At 39.8% G+C, this 18,472-nt stretch overlaps 1 protein-coding gene across 3 annotated transcripts in view; it reads left to right on the plus strand.

Moving 5' to 3' along the window:
* Window positions 1-18,472, plus strand: part of tut4 (terminal uridylyl transferase 4) — a 46,838-nt gene that overhangs the window by 22,983 nt on the left and 5,383 nt on the right. For all 3 annotated transcript variants that reach the window (XM_008109581.3, XM_003220287.4, XM_016993245.2), the window contains 14 exons: window positions 6,598-7,316; window positions 9,061-9,211; window positions 9,843-9,929; window positions 10,995-11,098; window positions 11,248-11,305; window positions 11,391-11,494; window positions 12,362-12,451; window positions 13,181-13,294; window positions 13,807-13,884; window positions 15,464-15,641; window positions 15,906-15,953; window positions 16,093-16,175; window positions 17,348-17,463; window positions 18,097-18,257. In XM_008109581.3, coding sequence (XP_008107788.2) covers window positions 6,598-7,316; window positions 9,061-9,211; window positions 9,843-9,929; window positions 10,995-11,098; window positions 11,248-11,305; window positions 11,391-11,494; window positions 12,362-12,451; window positions 13,181-13,294; window positions 13,807-13,884; window positions 15,464-15,641; window positions 15,906-15,953; window positions 16,093-16,175; window positions 17,348-17,463; window positions 18,097-18,257 — 2,091 coding nt within the window. The remainder of the gene's footprint in view (window positions 1-6,597; window positions 7,317-9,060; window positions 9,212-9,842; window positions 9,930-10,994; window positions 11,099-11,247; window positions 11,306-11,390; window positions 11,495-12,361; window positions 12,452-13,180; window positions 13,295-13,806; window positions 13,885-15,463; window positions 15,642-15,905; window positions 15,954-16,092; window positions 16,176-17,347; window positions 17,464-18,096; window positions 18,258-18,472) is intronic.

Raw genomic sequence — 18,472 nt, forward strand, 5'->3', positions numbered from 1 at the left:
TTTAGAGGATGAATCTAAAAGCATCCTTCAAACATGTCTATTACCTTAAGGTTTCAGACTGTCAAAGACAGAACGCCACAAGATTCAAAGTAACAGAGTTTATTAGATTACAGAACTCAAAAATGCCCGTAAAAACACAAGGGCCAGGCAGTTTTTGCCTTTAGTAGCAAAAAGGGACAAAAGTAAATGTTCAAAAGATAAACCGGATTAAACCGGAGTTTAATCCGGGTAAAAACAAACTGCTTGCTTCAGCCTAGGTATTAACAGAACAAAAGCCAAAGAACAAAAGATACAAAGAATGCAACTAATTGGCAGCAGATTCCTCTCTGCTGCCAGCACTGTGCTTAGAGTAACTTGCGTCGCTCCCACACACACACAGTAGACAGGATCTCCAACACGAGCAATTCAGCCAAGGATTGCAGAAGTAGAGTAGACCAGTTCCGTTCCGTAGATCAAAGCCAGAAGCAGACGTTTGTAGTTTTTCCAAGTCCAAGAAGGGGGGAAGACAAGCCGTGGTCAGTTCAGTCCGGGTTCTCAAAGCAGGAGATGGCGTCCGTCAGAAAGACGACGGAAGGTCAAGCTAATAAGAGTAAGCACAGGTTTGCACAAACAAATGCCCACACAATCCCTCCCGCCGTCTGACCTTGGATTCCAATCAACTTACGTCTCAGCACAGGAAAGCACACAAGTCTTCAGGGAAGCGTCCCACACACACACGGATCCCAAGCGTTTGCCCAGATTACCTTGCCCGACGCAATTTGCAATTGCTCCCAAGCCCCATTTTATGCCAGTTACAAATCTTCATCACTGTCAGCTGTCCTCCTTAACCCGGGCGTTTCCTCATCACTTTCCTCGTCAGAGCTGGAACACCTCTGACTACGCCCAACAGCATCTCCAGCTGTGGATCCCGTCCCATCCCTCCAGCTAAGCCATGGGTCTAATCCTGAAGGTCCCCATTCATCTTCTGTCCCATCATGGCCAGTGGCACCCAATTCCTCCCTTACCCGAGTCCAATCCATCTCATCCTCCTCTGAGCTAACCAGCCCCTCCTCCATTCTCTCCGTAAACCCTTCGAAAGATTCTTCGTCAGATGGTGCTGCAAATATGTCTCGCAGTCTTTTTCTCTCTCGCTCCTCGAGAGTATCTGACTCCCGAGGAGTCTTACGCCCACGTCTGTCAGTAACAGAGCCATGAGGCTCAATCATAACACTATCCCCTCTCACAAAGGCCTCCTCCCCCGATGGCGGAGAAGTGGCAGTGATACCCTCCGCTATAGCACCACGACGACTAGAGGTATCAAGTTTCAACAGTGAACGATGAAAGACTGGATGGACCTTTAAACTAGACGGTAAACGCAAACGAAACGCAACGGAAGAAATCTTTTTAACGATAGGAAAGGGACCCAAATACCGAGGCGCAAACTTTCCCCCAGCCTGTTTAATATGTTTGGAAGATAACCACACCAAATCCCCTTCTTCCAACTCCTCCCCTGCCTGCCTGTGGCGGTCAGCCTGAGTCTTCTGCGTTGCCTTAGCTTCCAGCAGTAAGCGACGGGCAACATCATGCAATGCAGCCATTTCCGTAGAGCGGTACACAGGGTCCGAAGAGACCACATTGGTCGACGGCGCCACACCTCCCCGTGGATGAAAACCATAAGTTAGCTCAAACGGCGTATGCTGACTAGATGTGTGCACCGCATTGTTGTAAGCAAATTCCGCCACCGGTAGCCACTTCACCCAAGCCGTGGGTTGGTCTAAACAAAAACAACGCAGATATTGCTCTAAGAGCCCATTAACCCGTTCCGACTGTCCATCCGTTTGCGGATGGAAAGCTGAAGAAACGTTTAACTTAGTCCCCAAACACTCATGGAAATGTTTCCAAAAGCGTGACACAAATTGCGGAGCCCTATCTGAAATAATCACCTCGGGTGCTCCGTGCAAACGATAGATGTGCTTAGTAAATAGTAAGGCCAACGTAGGGGCCGCCGGAATGGTTGAACAAGGAATAAAATGAGCCAGTTTACTAAATAAATCCACCACCACCCAAATACAAGTATAACCCCCAGACTTAGGCAAATCTGAAATGAAATCCATGGAAATGATTTGCCATGGCCTGTCCGGAACAGGTAAAGACGACAACAACCCTCTAGGGCGCCCAACAGGCGTCTTACTCTGCTGGCAAACGGCGCAGCTGTCACAAAAGCGCAGAATGTCTTGCCGCATCTTTGGCCACCAATAGCTCCTGGTAATGAGCTGCACGGTCTTGAATCTGCCAAAGTGCCCAGCCATGGGTTCGTCATGGTGGGCTCTAATCACCTCCAACCTGAGGGCCCCCACTGGTACGTAGACCTGCCCCCTGCGTACCAATACTCCGTCTTGATCTTGTAGATGCGGCAGTATGGTACGGTTACCTGCTGAGAGCAGCATCAGTTGCTCCTGTGTCCACACATCATCCCTCTGAGCCGCAAGGATCTGGTCATGTAACCCGAGCTCATTATCTACAACACACAGAGAGGCAGTAGGCAAGATGGTCTGACATACAACCTGCTCATTGGTCTTAAACTCCGGCTTGCGGGATAAAGCATCGGCCCGCAAGTTTGCCTTCCCCTCTACGAACTGCACCTTGAAGTTAAACCTGGAGAAAAACAAAGCCCATCGGATTTGACGCTGGTTTAACTTCTTTGCTGTTTGCAAGTGCTCTAAGTTCTTGTGATCAGATCTGACCACGATCTGGTGCCGTGCCCCTTCAAGCCAGTGCCGCCACACCTCAAACGCCACCTTAATCGCCAACAACTCCTTCTCCCATATGGTATAGTTCTGCTCGAAGGGTGTTAGTTGCCGCGAGTAAAATCCACAGGGACGCAAGGTCCCTGAGGAGTCCTTCTGAGACAATACAGCCCCCAACGCGTAGCTAGAAGCGTCCGCTTCTACCACGAACGGTTTGTCAACATCAGGATGGGTTAGTATGTTGTCCGATTGAAAACTAGACTTAAGTTGTAGAAACGCCTCGTGAGCTTCCCGCCCCCACACAAATGGCTGTTTCTTGCGCAGAAGCTGCGTCAAAGGTACCGTGAGCTTTGCAAAATTCGGAATAAACTCCCGGTAGTAATTAGCGAAACCTAAGAACCTTTGTACATCCTTCTTAGTTTTCAGCTCCTGCCATGAGTTGACGGCGTCAACCTTATGTGGGTCCATTTTAAGTTCCCTACCTGACACTACATGACCTAGGAACTCCACTTCAGGCACATGAAAGACGCATTTGGAAGCCTTGGCGAAAAGCCCATTAGCCCGCAGTCGGTGCAGAACCTGCTTGACATGTTGACGATGTTCTTTCTCGTCCTTAGAAAAAATCAAGATATCATCCAAATAAATCACTAAAAATTGGTCAATTAGGTCCCTGAACACATCGTTCATGAACCTCTGGAAGACCGCAGGAGCATTACAAAGCCCAAAAGGCATGACTCGGAACTCGTGGCATCCGAAACACGTGTTAAATGCCGTCTTCCATTCATCCCCTTCCCGTATACGGATTAAGTTATAGGCCCCCCGCAGGTCAAGCTTGGTAAAGACCTTAGCCCCTTGCACCCTTGATAACAGTTCCGAGATTAAAGGGAGCGGGTACCTATCCCGAATGGTGTATTTGTTTAGGATCCGATAGTCGCAGACCAACCTAAGTTCCCCAGTCTTTTTGGCTACAAAGAATACTGGTGCCGCAGTTGGAGAACTAGATGGGCGAATAAACCCCTTGGCTAAATTTTCATCTAAAAACTCCCGCAAAGCTTGCCTTTCCGGTACAGTCAAGGCATACAGCCTCCCTGCTGGCAGTTTCGCACCTTCTGCCAGCTTGATGGCGCAATCATATGGCCTGTGCGGTGGTAATTTGTCCGCTTCTCTTTTACAAAATACATCAGAGAACTCCCCATACTCAGCAGGCACTCCCTCCATATCAGCATGAGTAACGTTTAAAGTGCAACAATCCTGCCTCTTTAAGATCACTTTACGTGTTGCCCAATCCACTTGTGGGTTTACTACAGCTAGCCAATCCATCCCCAGGATCACATCATATCTAGGCAAGCTCGTAATATCCCACACAAACGTTCCCGTTACTCCCTGCACCTCCCACGTTACTGCTGAGGTTTCCTGGTTAACCACCCCAGTCTCCAGCAGTCTCCCATCTGCTCCCTCCACCCACACGTCGCATGCCTTGCGCACTCTAGGAATGCCATGCTTCTTAGCAAACTCAATATCTATATAGGAGACCGTAGCTCCTGAGTCCAGCAGTGCCAGAGTAGAAACAAGTTCCCTTCCCCCAACAGATAATGTAATGGGTACGAAAACATGCTTCCTCCCCTCAGTTGACTGCTTGAGGAGCCCTAGTGCGTTGGACTCACGTCGCACTAGGGCTGGCCTTTTCCCGAAAGCTGGGAAGGTTTCACATTACAATTTTTGGCAAAATGCCCAGCATTCCCACAGTACAAACACAAGCCCAGCTGCCTCCTACGGCTCTTTTCCTCTGTAGACAGTTTTTTAAAGACCCCAAGCTCCATGGGCTCTTCCCCCATCACCACAGGTGCCCTGGTTACATGCATGGGTGGCGCACACATTGCTTTTGAGTGTTTACGAGCCTCGAACCTTGCGTCTAAACGCAGCACCTTAGCTACTAAGGCGTCCCAGCTTTCAGCCGGCTCCAAGCGTGCTAATTCATCCTGGAGCATATCACTTAACCCGGCAGTAAATAAAAGCATGAATGCATTTTCCCCCCAATCCAGCTGGTGGCGATACAGGTTAAACTTATTTAAGTAATCCAAAACAGTCCCCTTTCCCTGTTTCAACCGATACAGAGCCCACCCAGCGTTCTCCGTGCGGAGAGGATCCCCAAAAGTATCAGTTAACAACTTTTTGAAATTATTCAAATTGTCCTTGACTGGGTCATTTCCCAAAATTAAATTAGTGGCCCATTGTCCTGCGGGACCGGTCAACAAACTCAAAATAAAAGCCACCTTACTAGTGTCAGTAGGAAAAGCATGAACACTGAGCTGTGAAAAATAAAGCTCCACTTGTGCCAAAAAGGTTGGCAACTTGCACCTGGTTCCGTCAAAGCGTTCAGGAGTCAAAACATGTCCTTTCACAGCAAAAGCTGTTTGGCTTACGGTAAAGGCCGTTTGCAATTGGTCTACTTTGGCTCTTAACTCATCCATCGTCTTCCTGACGGGTTTATTGCTGCAATAAACCTTTTATGGGCGTCGGGCAATCTGTCAAAGACAGAACGCCACAAGATTCAAAGTAACAGAGTTTATTAGATTACAGAACTCAAAAATGCCCGTAAAAACACAAGGGCCAGGCAGTTTTTGCCTTTAGTAGCAAAAAGGGACAAAAGTAAATGTTCAAAAGATAAACCGGATTAAACCGGAGTTTAATCCGGGTAAAAACAAACTGCTTGCTTCAGCCTAGGTATTAACAGAACAAAAGCCAAAGAACAAAAGATACAAAGAATGCAACTAATTGGCAGCAGATTCCTCTCTGCTGCCAGCACTGTGCTTAGAGTAACTTGCGTCGCTCCCACACACACACAGTAGACAGGATCTCCAACACGAGCAATTCAGCCAAGGATTGCAGAAGTAGAGTAGACCAGTTCCGTTCCGTAGATCAAAGCCAGAAGCAGACGTTTGTAGTTTTTCCAAGTCCAAGAAGGGGGGAAGACAAGCCGTGGTCAGTTCAGTCCGGGTTCTCAAAGCAGGAGATGGCGTCCGTCAGAAAGACGACGGAAGGTCAAGCTAATAAGAGTAAGCACAGGTTTGCACAAACAAATGCCCACACAATCCCTCCCGCCGTCTGACCTTGGATTCCAATCAACTTACGTCTCAGCACAGGAAAGCACACAAGTCTTCAGGGAAGCGTCCCACACACACACGGATCCCAAGCGTTTGCCCAGATTACCTTGCCCGACGCAATTTGCAATTGCTCCCAAGCCCCATTTTATGCCAGTTACAAATCTTCATCACTGTCAGCTGTCCTCCTTAACCCGGGCGTTTCCTCATCACTTTCCTCGTCAGAGCTGGAACACCTCTGACTACGCCCAACAGCATCTCCAGCTGTGGATCCCGTCCCATCCCTCCAGCTAAGCCATGGGTCTAATCCTGAAGGTCCCCATTCATCTTCTGTCCCATCATGGCCAGTGGCACCCAATTCCTCCCTTACCCGAGTCCAATCCATCTCATCCTCCTCTGAGCTAACCAGCCCCTCCTCCATTCTCTCCGTAAACCCTTCGAAAGATTCTTCGTCAGATGGTGCTGCAAATATGTCTCGCAGTCTTTTTCTCTCTCGCTCCTCGAGAGTATCTGACTCCCGAGGAGTCTTACGCCCACGTCTGTCAGTAACAGAGCCATGAGGCTCAATCATAACACAGACAGTCTTTATCTCTCTGTATGATCAGTTTAAGAACTTCGGGAGAGGGCTTTCTCTTGGTACCAGTCTGTGAGGACTCAGGAGAAAATTTTCTCAGAGGCTGCTCTCAAGCTCTGGAACTTTAACACAAATATTTGTGTTAAATATGTGTTAAATACTTTGCTAAAAATTGATCTGTGTTATTTTTTTCTAGATCCTTTTGCACTAAAAAGAAATGTTGCACGGAGCCTGAACAGCCAAATGGTGTTTGAGTACATACTTGAGAGGTTCAGGACAGCGTATAAATATTTTGCCTGTCCACAAAATAAAGATGGAAGTAAACTCAAATCAGACACCAGGAAAAAGGAAAAGGGGAAATTTGGTAGCAAAAAACCTGAAGAACCTGCAGCCAATTGTTCCCTTCCACAGCAAGCCAACCCTGCAGAGAAGCAGAGTGCAGGCTGTGCAGACAATATACTAGAGTGTGAGTTAAATGAGTGTAGTGAAATGGAACCAACATCCAGGAAACGTACGTCTGAAAACTCAAAAAGTTTGCTGGCAAAAACACCAGAAATTCTAAATACAAACTGTGACAGCAGAGAGGAAACTGTATCCCTTATTGCTAATGAATGCTGTGAATTGGAACACAAATCACTTGAGGCAAAGAATGATCAAGAAACTACAACTGAAGAAAATCGTGTTTTTAGTGAACATAGGTCCTTTGATGCTGATTTTGTTAGTGAACTAACTGACACTGAAAACAGACAGAATTCAATAATTGAATATCCACAAATAAATATGTGCTCAGGCACTAGCACATCAGCTACCTCACACAACTGCCAAGCAGTAGGAGAAATTCAAGACACTAATGATGAAATCGCCACGGAAGATATGCATTATGTGTTTGATAAATTTATTTTGACTTCTGGAAAGGTAAAATGAGTTCAAAATATTTATTTTCAAAGGTATTAGGTTCATTAACCTGTCTTTCCACTGATGCTTGTTAAATAAAGTAAGGCTAGTCTTTTTTACTCCATTACCAGAATGCAGTCACATATTGTAATCCTTTAGCCATTAGATCATAGTGCCTTCATACCATTGTTTTTTTTAACATTCCCCAAGGCTGGAATAAATCTACTGAACCAGAGTTCTTAAACTATTTGTTCAAGTCTTTATAGTCCAATGAAGCACTTAATAGGCAATTGGGTTGACTCATGACTTTGTATTACTTTTGCATAAGTCTAGGAAAAACAAATCTGCCCTCTGCAGGATTCATGAGGCTTTGTGCCTTTTCCATCAAGGCCTTCTCATGAGTTCATTGAAGTGTAGGTCTTATGAGCTAGATGACTGCTTTCTAGGATTCTTCCAAAGGTTAGACATTTTAGAAGGCCTCAACAATGTGATCATAGCACTAGTGTCCTCATATTTTTGCTGATGTGGCTATAATAAAGTCTAGTTTTAGCAGAAACCTGGTTTAGCTTTGGCAATCTGCGTGCTTGTTTAGCTTCTCATACTTGTAGTGCAATATGAACAAACTACTGATTGTCTGTGTTTTGTTCAGTGTAATATGTGAACATGACAGAAGCCAGGGTACTGGCTTGTCTTTCTCCCAACAAGTCAAGTCTCCCAAAAAGACAAGAAACTATGTGTGGTAGATTGATTTAGTCGATCCAGTTTTCAGTGGGTGTGATTGGCCAGTGTGCAGAAGTACGTTGTAGAACCCTGTCTTAAGACAGACAAATGAGTTCAGATTCTACAATTCCTTTTACATGTTTTTAAACTTTGTAAACATATATAGAAATAATTAATTCAATATTACTTCCAACTTATTCAAAGTTTGGATATCAGAAAGAATTCTAATTTAGATTTCTCTGCAAAAGCAAAGAAATAACATCTTACTCAAAAACCATTTATTTTCTGCTATCAACAGAATTATTTAGACTACACACCAGGCACAAAACTTGCCAATGCCTATACTGATTTTCTCAGCACAAGTCTTTCACATTGCATTTTGTTTCCTGTTGCAACAATCACATCTATGATTTGTATACTTATTTACACAACAAATGCATTTCACTCTTCTGGGGGTTCCTTTACTTTTCTTATACTTCTTGAGCATGATGCTGACTAAAGAATATTTAAGTCCCTTGTATGGTTGTATATAGGTTTATATACAGGCTAGTCCTTTTCACTGCTCAGATGGTGTGGAGAGAAAGTTGTTATTTTGTGTAGTAAAGGTCAAGCCTGAAAATGCTTTGCCTGTTTCCTCATTCCACCATCAATCTTTGGTGTAGGATTTTCACAAGCTCTCTCATCCCAAATTCTGATTTGGCTTTGGGCCTGGGCCATTTGACTGTAGCAAGCATGAAGTACTAGGCCTTTTGTAGTTGTTGTAATACTTGAATTAGGCAAGGAACTGAGTACTAATAACAGATTCCTGCATATAATGTTCTGGCATGGGGACCACTTTGGGAAAATGTGATTATTATATTGTTTAACAAGTAAGCAACTTTGAGAAGATACCAGATACCCCAAACTGTACAGTGAATTGAATTTTGTACTTGAATCCAAGACTTCTTCACTGGAACACACCAATTGTCTTTCGGGAAAAAAATATCTTAATTAAACAATTTTAATATTAAAATAATTTTGGTTATTGATTTTTTTTCTGCCATAGCCTCCAACAATAGTATGCAGTATCTGCAAAAGAGATGGCCATTCCAAAAATGATTGCCCGGAAGATTTTAAGAAAATTGATCTAAAACCACTACCGCCAATGACAAGTAGATTTAGAGAAATACTTGATCTAGTATGTAAAAGGTGCTTTGGTAAGTACAATTTGCTGTTTTGACCAAGTGAGTAGTTCTCTGTTAAAATTAAACAACAAACTGAACTCTGCACATGCTAAGATAGGATTTTTTCTACTTGTGGGAATGGAAATATTTTTTTCAAGTATCTGATACTAGAATATAATTTTGTGTTGTTGTCTTTCACTTAAAGGCTTGAGTGGGACTTATGTGGCTCTTTAGATGTTGTAGAATTATAGTTCGAAGCTTTCCCCGCTATTGGAAAAGCATTGGTAACTAAGATTGCTGTGGCTTGTGGCTAAACAAAATCTGGAATGGCCACATGAATTCCTCCCATTTGAAGATCCACAGTATATTTTGGACTTTACCATAGGTGTGGGAATAAATGACAGCTAACCAAATTGGCAAAAGAAATTAACCTCAGCTATCTAGGTATCTTTTTGCAAACTGAATGATCTTTTTTTTATTTCAGGGGTTTTATCTGATACTCAGATATCTGCCAATATTTCTCTGACTGAATGTTTTACTAGTCCGCAGACTTATCCAGGGCCATGTAGAGACTGCATTTCTTATTTATGGACTATGGCGGTATCATTTAAGAGTTTGAATATTAGGTATTGCTGAATGTTTCATCTAATTTTTATTTGTTTAGATGAATTGTCGCCTCCTTTCTCAGAGCAACAAAATCGAGAGCAAATTTTGGCAAGTTTGGAAAGATTTATTCGGAAAGAATATAATGGTATGTAATGAAAAATTATTAAAGACACCTTGTTTTATAAATAAAACACTTTTTTACAATTGTCTGGCCTGTTTTTTACTGATTGGCTTTATTGTTGTTGTTGCTTATATCCCACTTTTTCTCTGTAAAAAGACACTCAAAGCATCCAATTTATTATATATATATATAAAATGTAAAACTCAATACTATTACTATTAGACACATTTATCACATTTAAGCATAGCTTAGTATTAATATATAACTAAGCTGAAGCTAGGTTGACTAAATTCAGTAGCATACTAACATTCAACTGTTATCTTTTGGAATTGTGTCTGTGCAAGAAAATTGGTAAGAATACACTCAAATCTTTCTTTATCAAGCATCTTATGAGCGACGTAATATCTCTGTCAACAGGTGCCAAGATATTGTAGTATATTTGCATTTGGTGGGAGGGATTATATAGATTGATTTGATCTAATTTATATCCAGTCTTCCTCTCAAAAGGGGGGTTATTGTGTTACTGTGAGTTTATCAGGTTATGGTCTAAATAGGAGAGTAGAACAGATGTTGGCATCAGGCCACAGTACTTATGGGAAAATTGAAAATAAAATAGAAACATTGTGATCATGAAACAATTAAGAACTGATTACGATTAAGTAGGAATTTGGATGTGTGTAATGTGTATGCTCGGAAAATAATGTGTGTGCTCGGAAAATATTAACTGAATCAATCAGTGTTACTAAAGTCAAGATTTAAAAAACCCTCTTTGAATATAATTACTTTATCACTAAAAACTGGGATAGAAATTAAATCAATTTTAAAAACATTGTACTATAAAAGGAAAACATATTTTAAAGCATGTGTCGCAGTTCTCTGTCAAATGTTTTTGGAAACTTCAGAAACTGGACAAATATCTTATACTTGGAAATATGGTAGGACAGCCACCAGAAATTATATTGGGGCTGCAAAAATGTGAATTTAAACAGTTTCTTTGTGAAGTATGTTAGAATATGATATATTCATAATTCTTCAGCTGTAATCTAAAATTAATTTTAAATATTTGTTAAACCCTGTTTTTTTAATCAGACAAGGCCAGGCTGTGCCTGTTTGGCTCTTCAAAGAATGGGTTTGGGTTCCGTGACAGTGATCTGGATATTTGCATGACACTGGAGGGCCATGAAAATGCAGAGGTAATTCATTTTTAAAATAAATTTTATATAATTGAAGGAATAATTATTCTAATGTCACATATGTATTAAAATTCCTGACTTTTTTATAAGTTGTATTTTAATCTATGGTAGGTAGTAACAAAAGTGTTTTATTCATTTATTTTTCCCAGAAATTAAATTGTAAGGAAATCATTGAAAATTTGGCAAAGGTTCTTAAAAAGCATCCAGGTATGTGAATAACAGTTTATGTTGCTTAGTATTTGCATGTATGTAAAACTTCTTGGTTTTACATATAGACATCTTACCTTCTCAGGTTTAAGAAACATCCTGCCTATAACTACAGCCAAAGTGCCTATAGTAAAATTTGAGCACAGACGAAGTGGCTTAGAAGGAGATATCAGTTTATACAATACACTGGCAAGTATCTTATTTCAGCAAAAATAAAAATGCTGTTCCAAGTACTGTTAATTTTTTAAAACCTAAAAATTGCAGATAATATTTATCTTTTAGGCCCGAAGTGGGCAAAGTGTAACCTGTAAGCCACATGTAGTTCCTTTTTGTAGTCTTTTTGTACAGAAAGGCCAAAAATGTAGCAAAGAGATATTTAATGCATTGCTGCATGTGGACTGTTTCTCCCAACCCAACTCTTCTCAGCAATTAATTCTACTTAGTCTTTTTTATTTTCTTTTTTGGTATTATTAGACAGTTTAGAAATAACCGTCTAGATTCAATATTAAAATTAACCACAGTTTTCCTTTCTCATCTGTGAGTTAAGCATTCATGGGTTTGATTGTTGCTGTATTTGCTGCCACTTCCAATGCAGCCTCAACACATGCTCAAAAAATATGTAAGCATTTGTAGGCCTTCTAACACAATTATGTGGTCAGCTTCTGCTTGAGACCAACCATAAAATTGCACTGGAGGACTTACAGTTGCCCACAAAAATGTTCTCTCAGGTTAAAAAAATAGCAGGCCTTTATTCACAGATTTTCCATTGTTGCGGAGTCCTGCATCCCTAACCTAAAAGAATGTGCAGCACCAATTGTAGATCAGTAGTTTTCTCAGGCTAGTGTAAACATTCTTTATAAAAAAAAACAGGAATAGGCAGTTTTTTGGACTTTAGCTTCCACCAGGTCTATTCAGGATAGACCTCAGTGAGGAATGCTAGAAGTTGCAATCCCAACTGCATCTTGAGGGCTGTACTTTGCCCATGCCTAATTTAAAGTGTAAACAATGCAAGTGCCAAACCATAGCCTGACAACTAAATCCTTAACTTGTTTTAAGGCGCAGCACAATACAAGGATGCTTGCAACATATGCAGCCATTGATCCAAGAGTGCAATACTTAGGATATACAATGAAAGTTTTTGCAAAGGTAAGTATAGGTATGATCAGCAGATGGGTTGTGAGCATTCAGTGATCTTTTTTTAGAGCAGGTGCTGCTTATTCAAGTTGATGTTCTTTTAAAAATGTGAACATCAAGATTACTTTCTTGCTAGTCTATTGCCTTTGCTTTCCAGTTCTAACTTTAGAGATTGCTAATTTGTATTGGTATAAACCTAATACGAGGCCTTATTATTGACTTCCTTTTCTTTTGCAATTTGGAATATGCTCCATGAAAAAAAATCAGTACTATAAATTTACAGTTAAGTTTAAAGTTAACTTTTAGCTTGTTACTTATAATGAAATATGAATGAAAGAAAATTCTGATGACATTTTAAACACACTCAAGGGGCCACCATTTGGATTTTTGACTTTTTGGAAGAAGAAACACATATCATAGATGTGATTCGAACACCTGCTAGTTTCAAAATTGGTTTCCTGTTTGTTATGGAAACTTAAAAAATAGGAGTCCAGATTCATTAAGGTCTTGTGAAATTAGTTTATATAACCTTTATATAACCTTAGTTTATATGACAACTTTCTGCATTATTATTTTACATGTGTACTTTTCACTTTGGCATTTGTTCATGACAGAGCTCAGATTTTGTAGCAGCATCACAAAATACCTCTCTGTATGGACAAATATTTTTCCCTTAGTAGCATATTGTTAGAGCTAAATGTCTTGTCATGTCTTCATTGTATTCAAAATGTCCCTAACCAGCGCTGTGATATTGGAGATGCATCCAGAGGGAGTCTCTCTTCATATGCCTATATTCTGATGGTGTTATACTTCCTACAACAAAGAGAACCACCGGTAATACCCGTCCTTCAGGAGGTAAGTTTCTTGGAGACAATGCCATAAAAGTCAGTGTTGAGAATTCTTGTTTATTTTCAGTTGTCTTTCCATGTGAAAATGGGGTTGGCTGTGGTTCTGTTTGAAGAGTTGTTGAGTTCAGAATTGGATCTTTTCCTGGACATTCTCAGTGTTGTCACTGTGAGCCTAGCTTTACACATAATGAGATATTAGTGCACAAGTTATGAATTAATGTAGACTGTCATTCATGATTCCACATGGAAACTTCTTGCTTTTCACATAGTGAAAATTCTGAAAGTACCATTATTATGATTATGTAGCATAATCTGGCCTGGCAGTAACACAATCATCATCTTCTCTGCCCTCCATATACCAAATTCAAGATCAACTGGTATCATTTCTGGAAAGTGTGATTTATAGCACCATCTTCCATTTTGAAAATTAATTTTTAAATGTAGAAAGATTTACATGGGCTCCCGTTAACATTTTCAGAAATAGTTTTGTTATTCTCTCTCTGCCTCATGGTATTCTAGATATTTGATGGACAACAGATCCCTCAGAGAATGGTTGATGGGTGGAATGCTTTCTTCTTTGATGATACTGAAGAACTGGTAATGCTCTAACTCTAGAACAATCAGTATGTTCTTAAGTCTAGACTTGTTATACTCCATGTGTTCCTAAATATTTTAGCACTGTAGTACGCTGTTCTTTGATATGCTTGGACTGAAAGGATACCATAAAATAATACTGGGGATCTAGAATGGGAGTAAGTAAGTGAAACCATAGATATCAAGTACATGGGTAAGGGAATGTCATATTGTTCTCAGTTAAATGTCATTAGAATAATACATAGGTTTTAAAAAGGCAAATCATCTCTGTACAAGTCTGTTTCTGCATACTGGCAGAAAGAAGATGAAAGGGATACAAACATGGGAAAAATACATTGTATGTCTAAGCAGCACTCTCTGACACTTGAGATTTTTTAAATGATTGCAAAGCAAGTAAAAAAGAAGATATAGAATGCAGTTGATTTGACTTGCTTAGGAATCATATGCCTTCCCTGTCCTATCATCTTCATTGCTTTTCCTCGTGGCAGAACAAAAACTTCTTCAAGTTCCCTGTGCAAGCTCTCTAAATGGACCTGGCAATGAGTAGTCCCACATTCCTGGTTTTAGATAGAGAAATAAAGTCTAGTGTTAAAATGACTATTGAGATTTAGGTGGGGACAAACTGGTAGAGTGTACAAATGAATGCCCTAGTGCTTCACTTTGGTTTGGAGTATATAAATAGCAGCAAGGGACCGTTTCAGTTTCCTGTCCCAATTTTCATCTTCTATAATACTAATTAATAGAAACTTGTTTCCTTACTCTTTATTATCATTAGGAAGTGAGATCTTCAGATGAAACAGAATCCAATTGGAAGGAAAAGATGGAATATAAAATAAAGTTAGTAATAATAGTAGCAGTTAACAAATATTTCAGAAAGGAAGGAGGCAATCTGTACTACAGTTTTTGGTGAAATTCAGTTTTATAGGTCTAGTGCAGTTGAGGATGTTAGGAAGGAGAGTCCCTCATTTAGAGCTTGCACGGGTAGATTTTCCATGAACATGAAAAATGCTTGGATTGTTTTCTTCTGCTACCGTGTCTTCCCGAAAATAAGACATCCCCTGAAAATAAGTCCTAGTAGAGGTTTTGCTGTATTGCAAAATATAAGGCCTCCCCTGAAAGTAAGACCTAGCAAAGTTTTTGTTTGGAAGCATACCTGCTGAACAGAACACCAGAGCATGCAGGATCGGTAAATGTACGTACCAGAGATTGTTGTACATTGAAATAATGGTAGTAACAAGAAATTCTTGATAGGATTCACAGTTTGTCTGGTTATGCTGGTTTGTGATGACAAGTAATGTATAGTATATAATAAATGTTCATTTTTTTGTTCAACAATAAATATGAATCCTTCTTCATGGAAAAATAAGACATCCCCTGAAAATAAGACCTAGCGCATCTTTGGGAGCAAAAAATAATATAAGATACTGTCTTATTTTCGGGGAAACACGGTAATGTGTAGATATATACTGTATACCTTCACCATGGATTAGATATTGGTATTTTACTGTGTCTTATTTAATAATCATCCTAAAACTCTTATGAGAAACAAATGTCTTTTTCATATTATATCACTTTTATACAGAAAAAACGACTACCTTCTCTTGGGAAAAACACAGAATCACTGGGAGAACTCTGGTTAGGGTTACTGCGATTTTATACTGAAGAATTTGACTTCAAGGAATATGTCATCAGTATTCGGCAGAAGAAGCTGTTGACTACATTTGAAAAACAGTGGACATCCAAATGCATTGCTATCGAAGGTACCTGTGAAATAACTTTTATCTAAAAAAATGTAATATAATTCTCTGAAGGAATTATTAAACGACTAACTTAATAAAAAATCTTGCTTTTTCTACTTCAATACCTTTTGTTAATAGGAGGGTATTTTTAAAAAATGTTGTGTGTCTAGATCTCTCTTGTGAGAGAATGTTGTTACAGCAGAAGCTACAAAAAACAGCATTCATTAATAGGAAACAAACCCTATTCAAATTTCATACCTGCTTGTTTTTATTCCCTTTCCTTAGATCCTTTTGACTTGAATCATAACTTGGGTGCAGGAGTTTCTAGAAAAAGTAAGGATTTGAAAACTGCTGCTTAGCAGTAATACATTTCTAAAGTACTATGACTTCTCTAGTGTGTCTGTATCTGTCTATCTACATATACATATTCATTTACACACACATACACACATATTTGTCTTTTCTTTCATAGTGACCAATTTCATAATGAAGGCATTAATCAATGGGAGAAAACTATTTGGTACTCCTTTCTATCCAGTCTTGGGAAGAGAAGCTGTAAGTTCTCTCATCTTGTAACTTACACTCTTTTGCTATAAGCATAAATGGTTGGATATTACAGTATGTGTGTATGGTGCTTTAAACAAGTAGCTAACACTCATGCAATTCCAGACTGGCATTTAGGAGACTAGGACTTGCAGGAGGAGCTATGAAGGAAAGAGGCAAGCTCCTGAAGTGTAAAGATACATAATTGCTTATGTTAGAATTGCCCTTGCCATTGCATTTCAAATTTCTGGACAGGGTTGTGAAAGCTGGAACAGTAAAGAAAGCCAATAGAAAGAAAACCAACTCATTTGAAATATGGTGTTGGAGAGGAGTTCTGTGGACCCTGTGGACATCTAAAAAGACAAATAAGTGGGTGCTAGAGCAAATCAAGCCAGAACTTTCCCTAGAAATAAACTAAACTGAGACTGTTATACTTTGAAGATATCACAAGAAGAAAAGACAACATTTTTTGTTAAGGTGAAAGGTAGAAAAAGAGGAAGATTGCAATTCAGATGGATAGATTCCATCAGGGAAGTCATGCCTCTGAATCCGCAAGACCTGAGTTGATGATTGGTTAACTTGGTCTCATTCATAGGGTCACTATAAGTCAAAGTTGAATTGATGGTGCTTAATAGCAGATTTGGTAGAGGAGGAGAAAAATATTGATAGAGCTGAATCAAGCACTTTTCAGTACTCTTTATCAAAGCATGTGACCTTACTTCCTCATAATTCTTTTCCTCATTCATGTAGTCCTGATAATTATTCCTTTTATCAGGATGGGGGCCTTTGGGCTTCCATTTGTTATGGTTCACAATTACCATTAATCTCAGCAAATATGACCAGTAGTAGAAAACTTACTCTATGTTAGATTGCCTGACGCCGTGTTAAAGCTACCAGCTTCTTTCCTATAATACCTTATTTAAGAGTATGCTTCATTGAACTCAATATTGCTTACTTCTGAACAGACAAGTCTAGGTTTGTACTGATTTAGATTAGCTTTCCTTTTTTTACATTTCAAGTTTTAGCAGTGCAATCCCCACCCCACATGTTAATATTTAATATGCTGTGCAGCTGTTTTCGCTCCCCCCCTCTCTCTGTGTGTGTGATTTCCCTGGTTCCTAGTTTCTTCATGTAGAAAGTGAACATAGAGAATTTGTAGGTAAAATATTTTCTTTCCTTTTTAGGAGTATTTTTTTAACTCAAAAGTATTGACTGATGGAGAACTGGCACCCAATGACAGATGTTGCCGTGTCTGTGGCAAAATTGGTCACTACATGAAGGACTGCCCCAAAAGGAGGAGGTTAGGAAACTACATACCCTCTCATTTAAAACAAATACATGTTGAATATAAAAGATTACAGTTTTTGTAGAGAAACCCAATTCTTCACATCCTGTTTTCTTGTTATTTTTATCTGAAAACTACATCTTGAAGTTGTTGATCTGAAAACTGCTTTTTTCAAATTTCATGTTCTCTCTCTCTCCCCCCCGCGCGATTGAACTTTGGCTGTATTCAAAAGCTGGTATAAAACAATGAAAATATTGTACTAGATTACCTAAATGCTTTTACATTACCTTTTTAAGGTTTTCATGAACAGTACTCTTTATTTGTCCCGGAGGATTAGACTGGTAATGAGATCAGAAAGTTATTTGGAGTCATTTAAAAAAAATGGTAATGATGTAGCTGTGACCCTCCTTTCGGTTACTTCTGATTTCAATTGCCTCTGAGAAAAGAGGGAGACCACTTATAGTAATTCAGAGATGAGATTTTACAGTTCTTTTGAAATAAGATTCATTTACATCTTCAATCTGCCTTGTTTGGTCCATATAGTAGATATGCAATTGATCGTCAATGCTTTTTCTTTCCCTCTGGGTTGGTTGCCTTCTGTAGTAGCCACACAACTTTGAGAATATGTTAATACTTGTTTACATTTAGATTGAAGAAAAAGGAGAATGAGAGAGAAGATGAAAAGGAAGTAAAGGAGGAAGACAGGGATACTAGAGAAAAGAGATGTTTTATCTGTGGTGACGTGGGACATGTTCGAAGGGACTGTCCTGAATTCAAACAAACAAGACAAAGAAGTAATGGCATTCAAGGTAAAAAAAACAACTCAAGCAAAATACTCTACCACTATCCTCCTTCCAATTTTATACTCTGATATTTATTGTGGGGTGGTATCCAAACAATTTCATGGTGGAATCCAAACAAATAAAATGTGTATGACAGAATCTCTCACTGATGAATTCATTTGGGGTGGGAAGTATTAATGCTGACACTGCCCTAAACTCTTTGCTTTAAAACAAGATCGGAG

This window comes from Anolis carolinensis, chromosome 4 (genome assembly GCF_035594765.1).
Source record: "Anolis carolinensis isolate JA03-04 chromosome 4, rAnoCar3.1.pri, whole genome shotgun sequence".
NCBI lineage: Eukaryota > Metazoa > Chordata > Lepidosauria > Squamata > Dactyloidae > Anolis > Anolis carolinensis.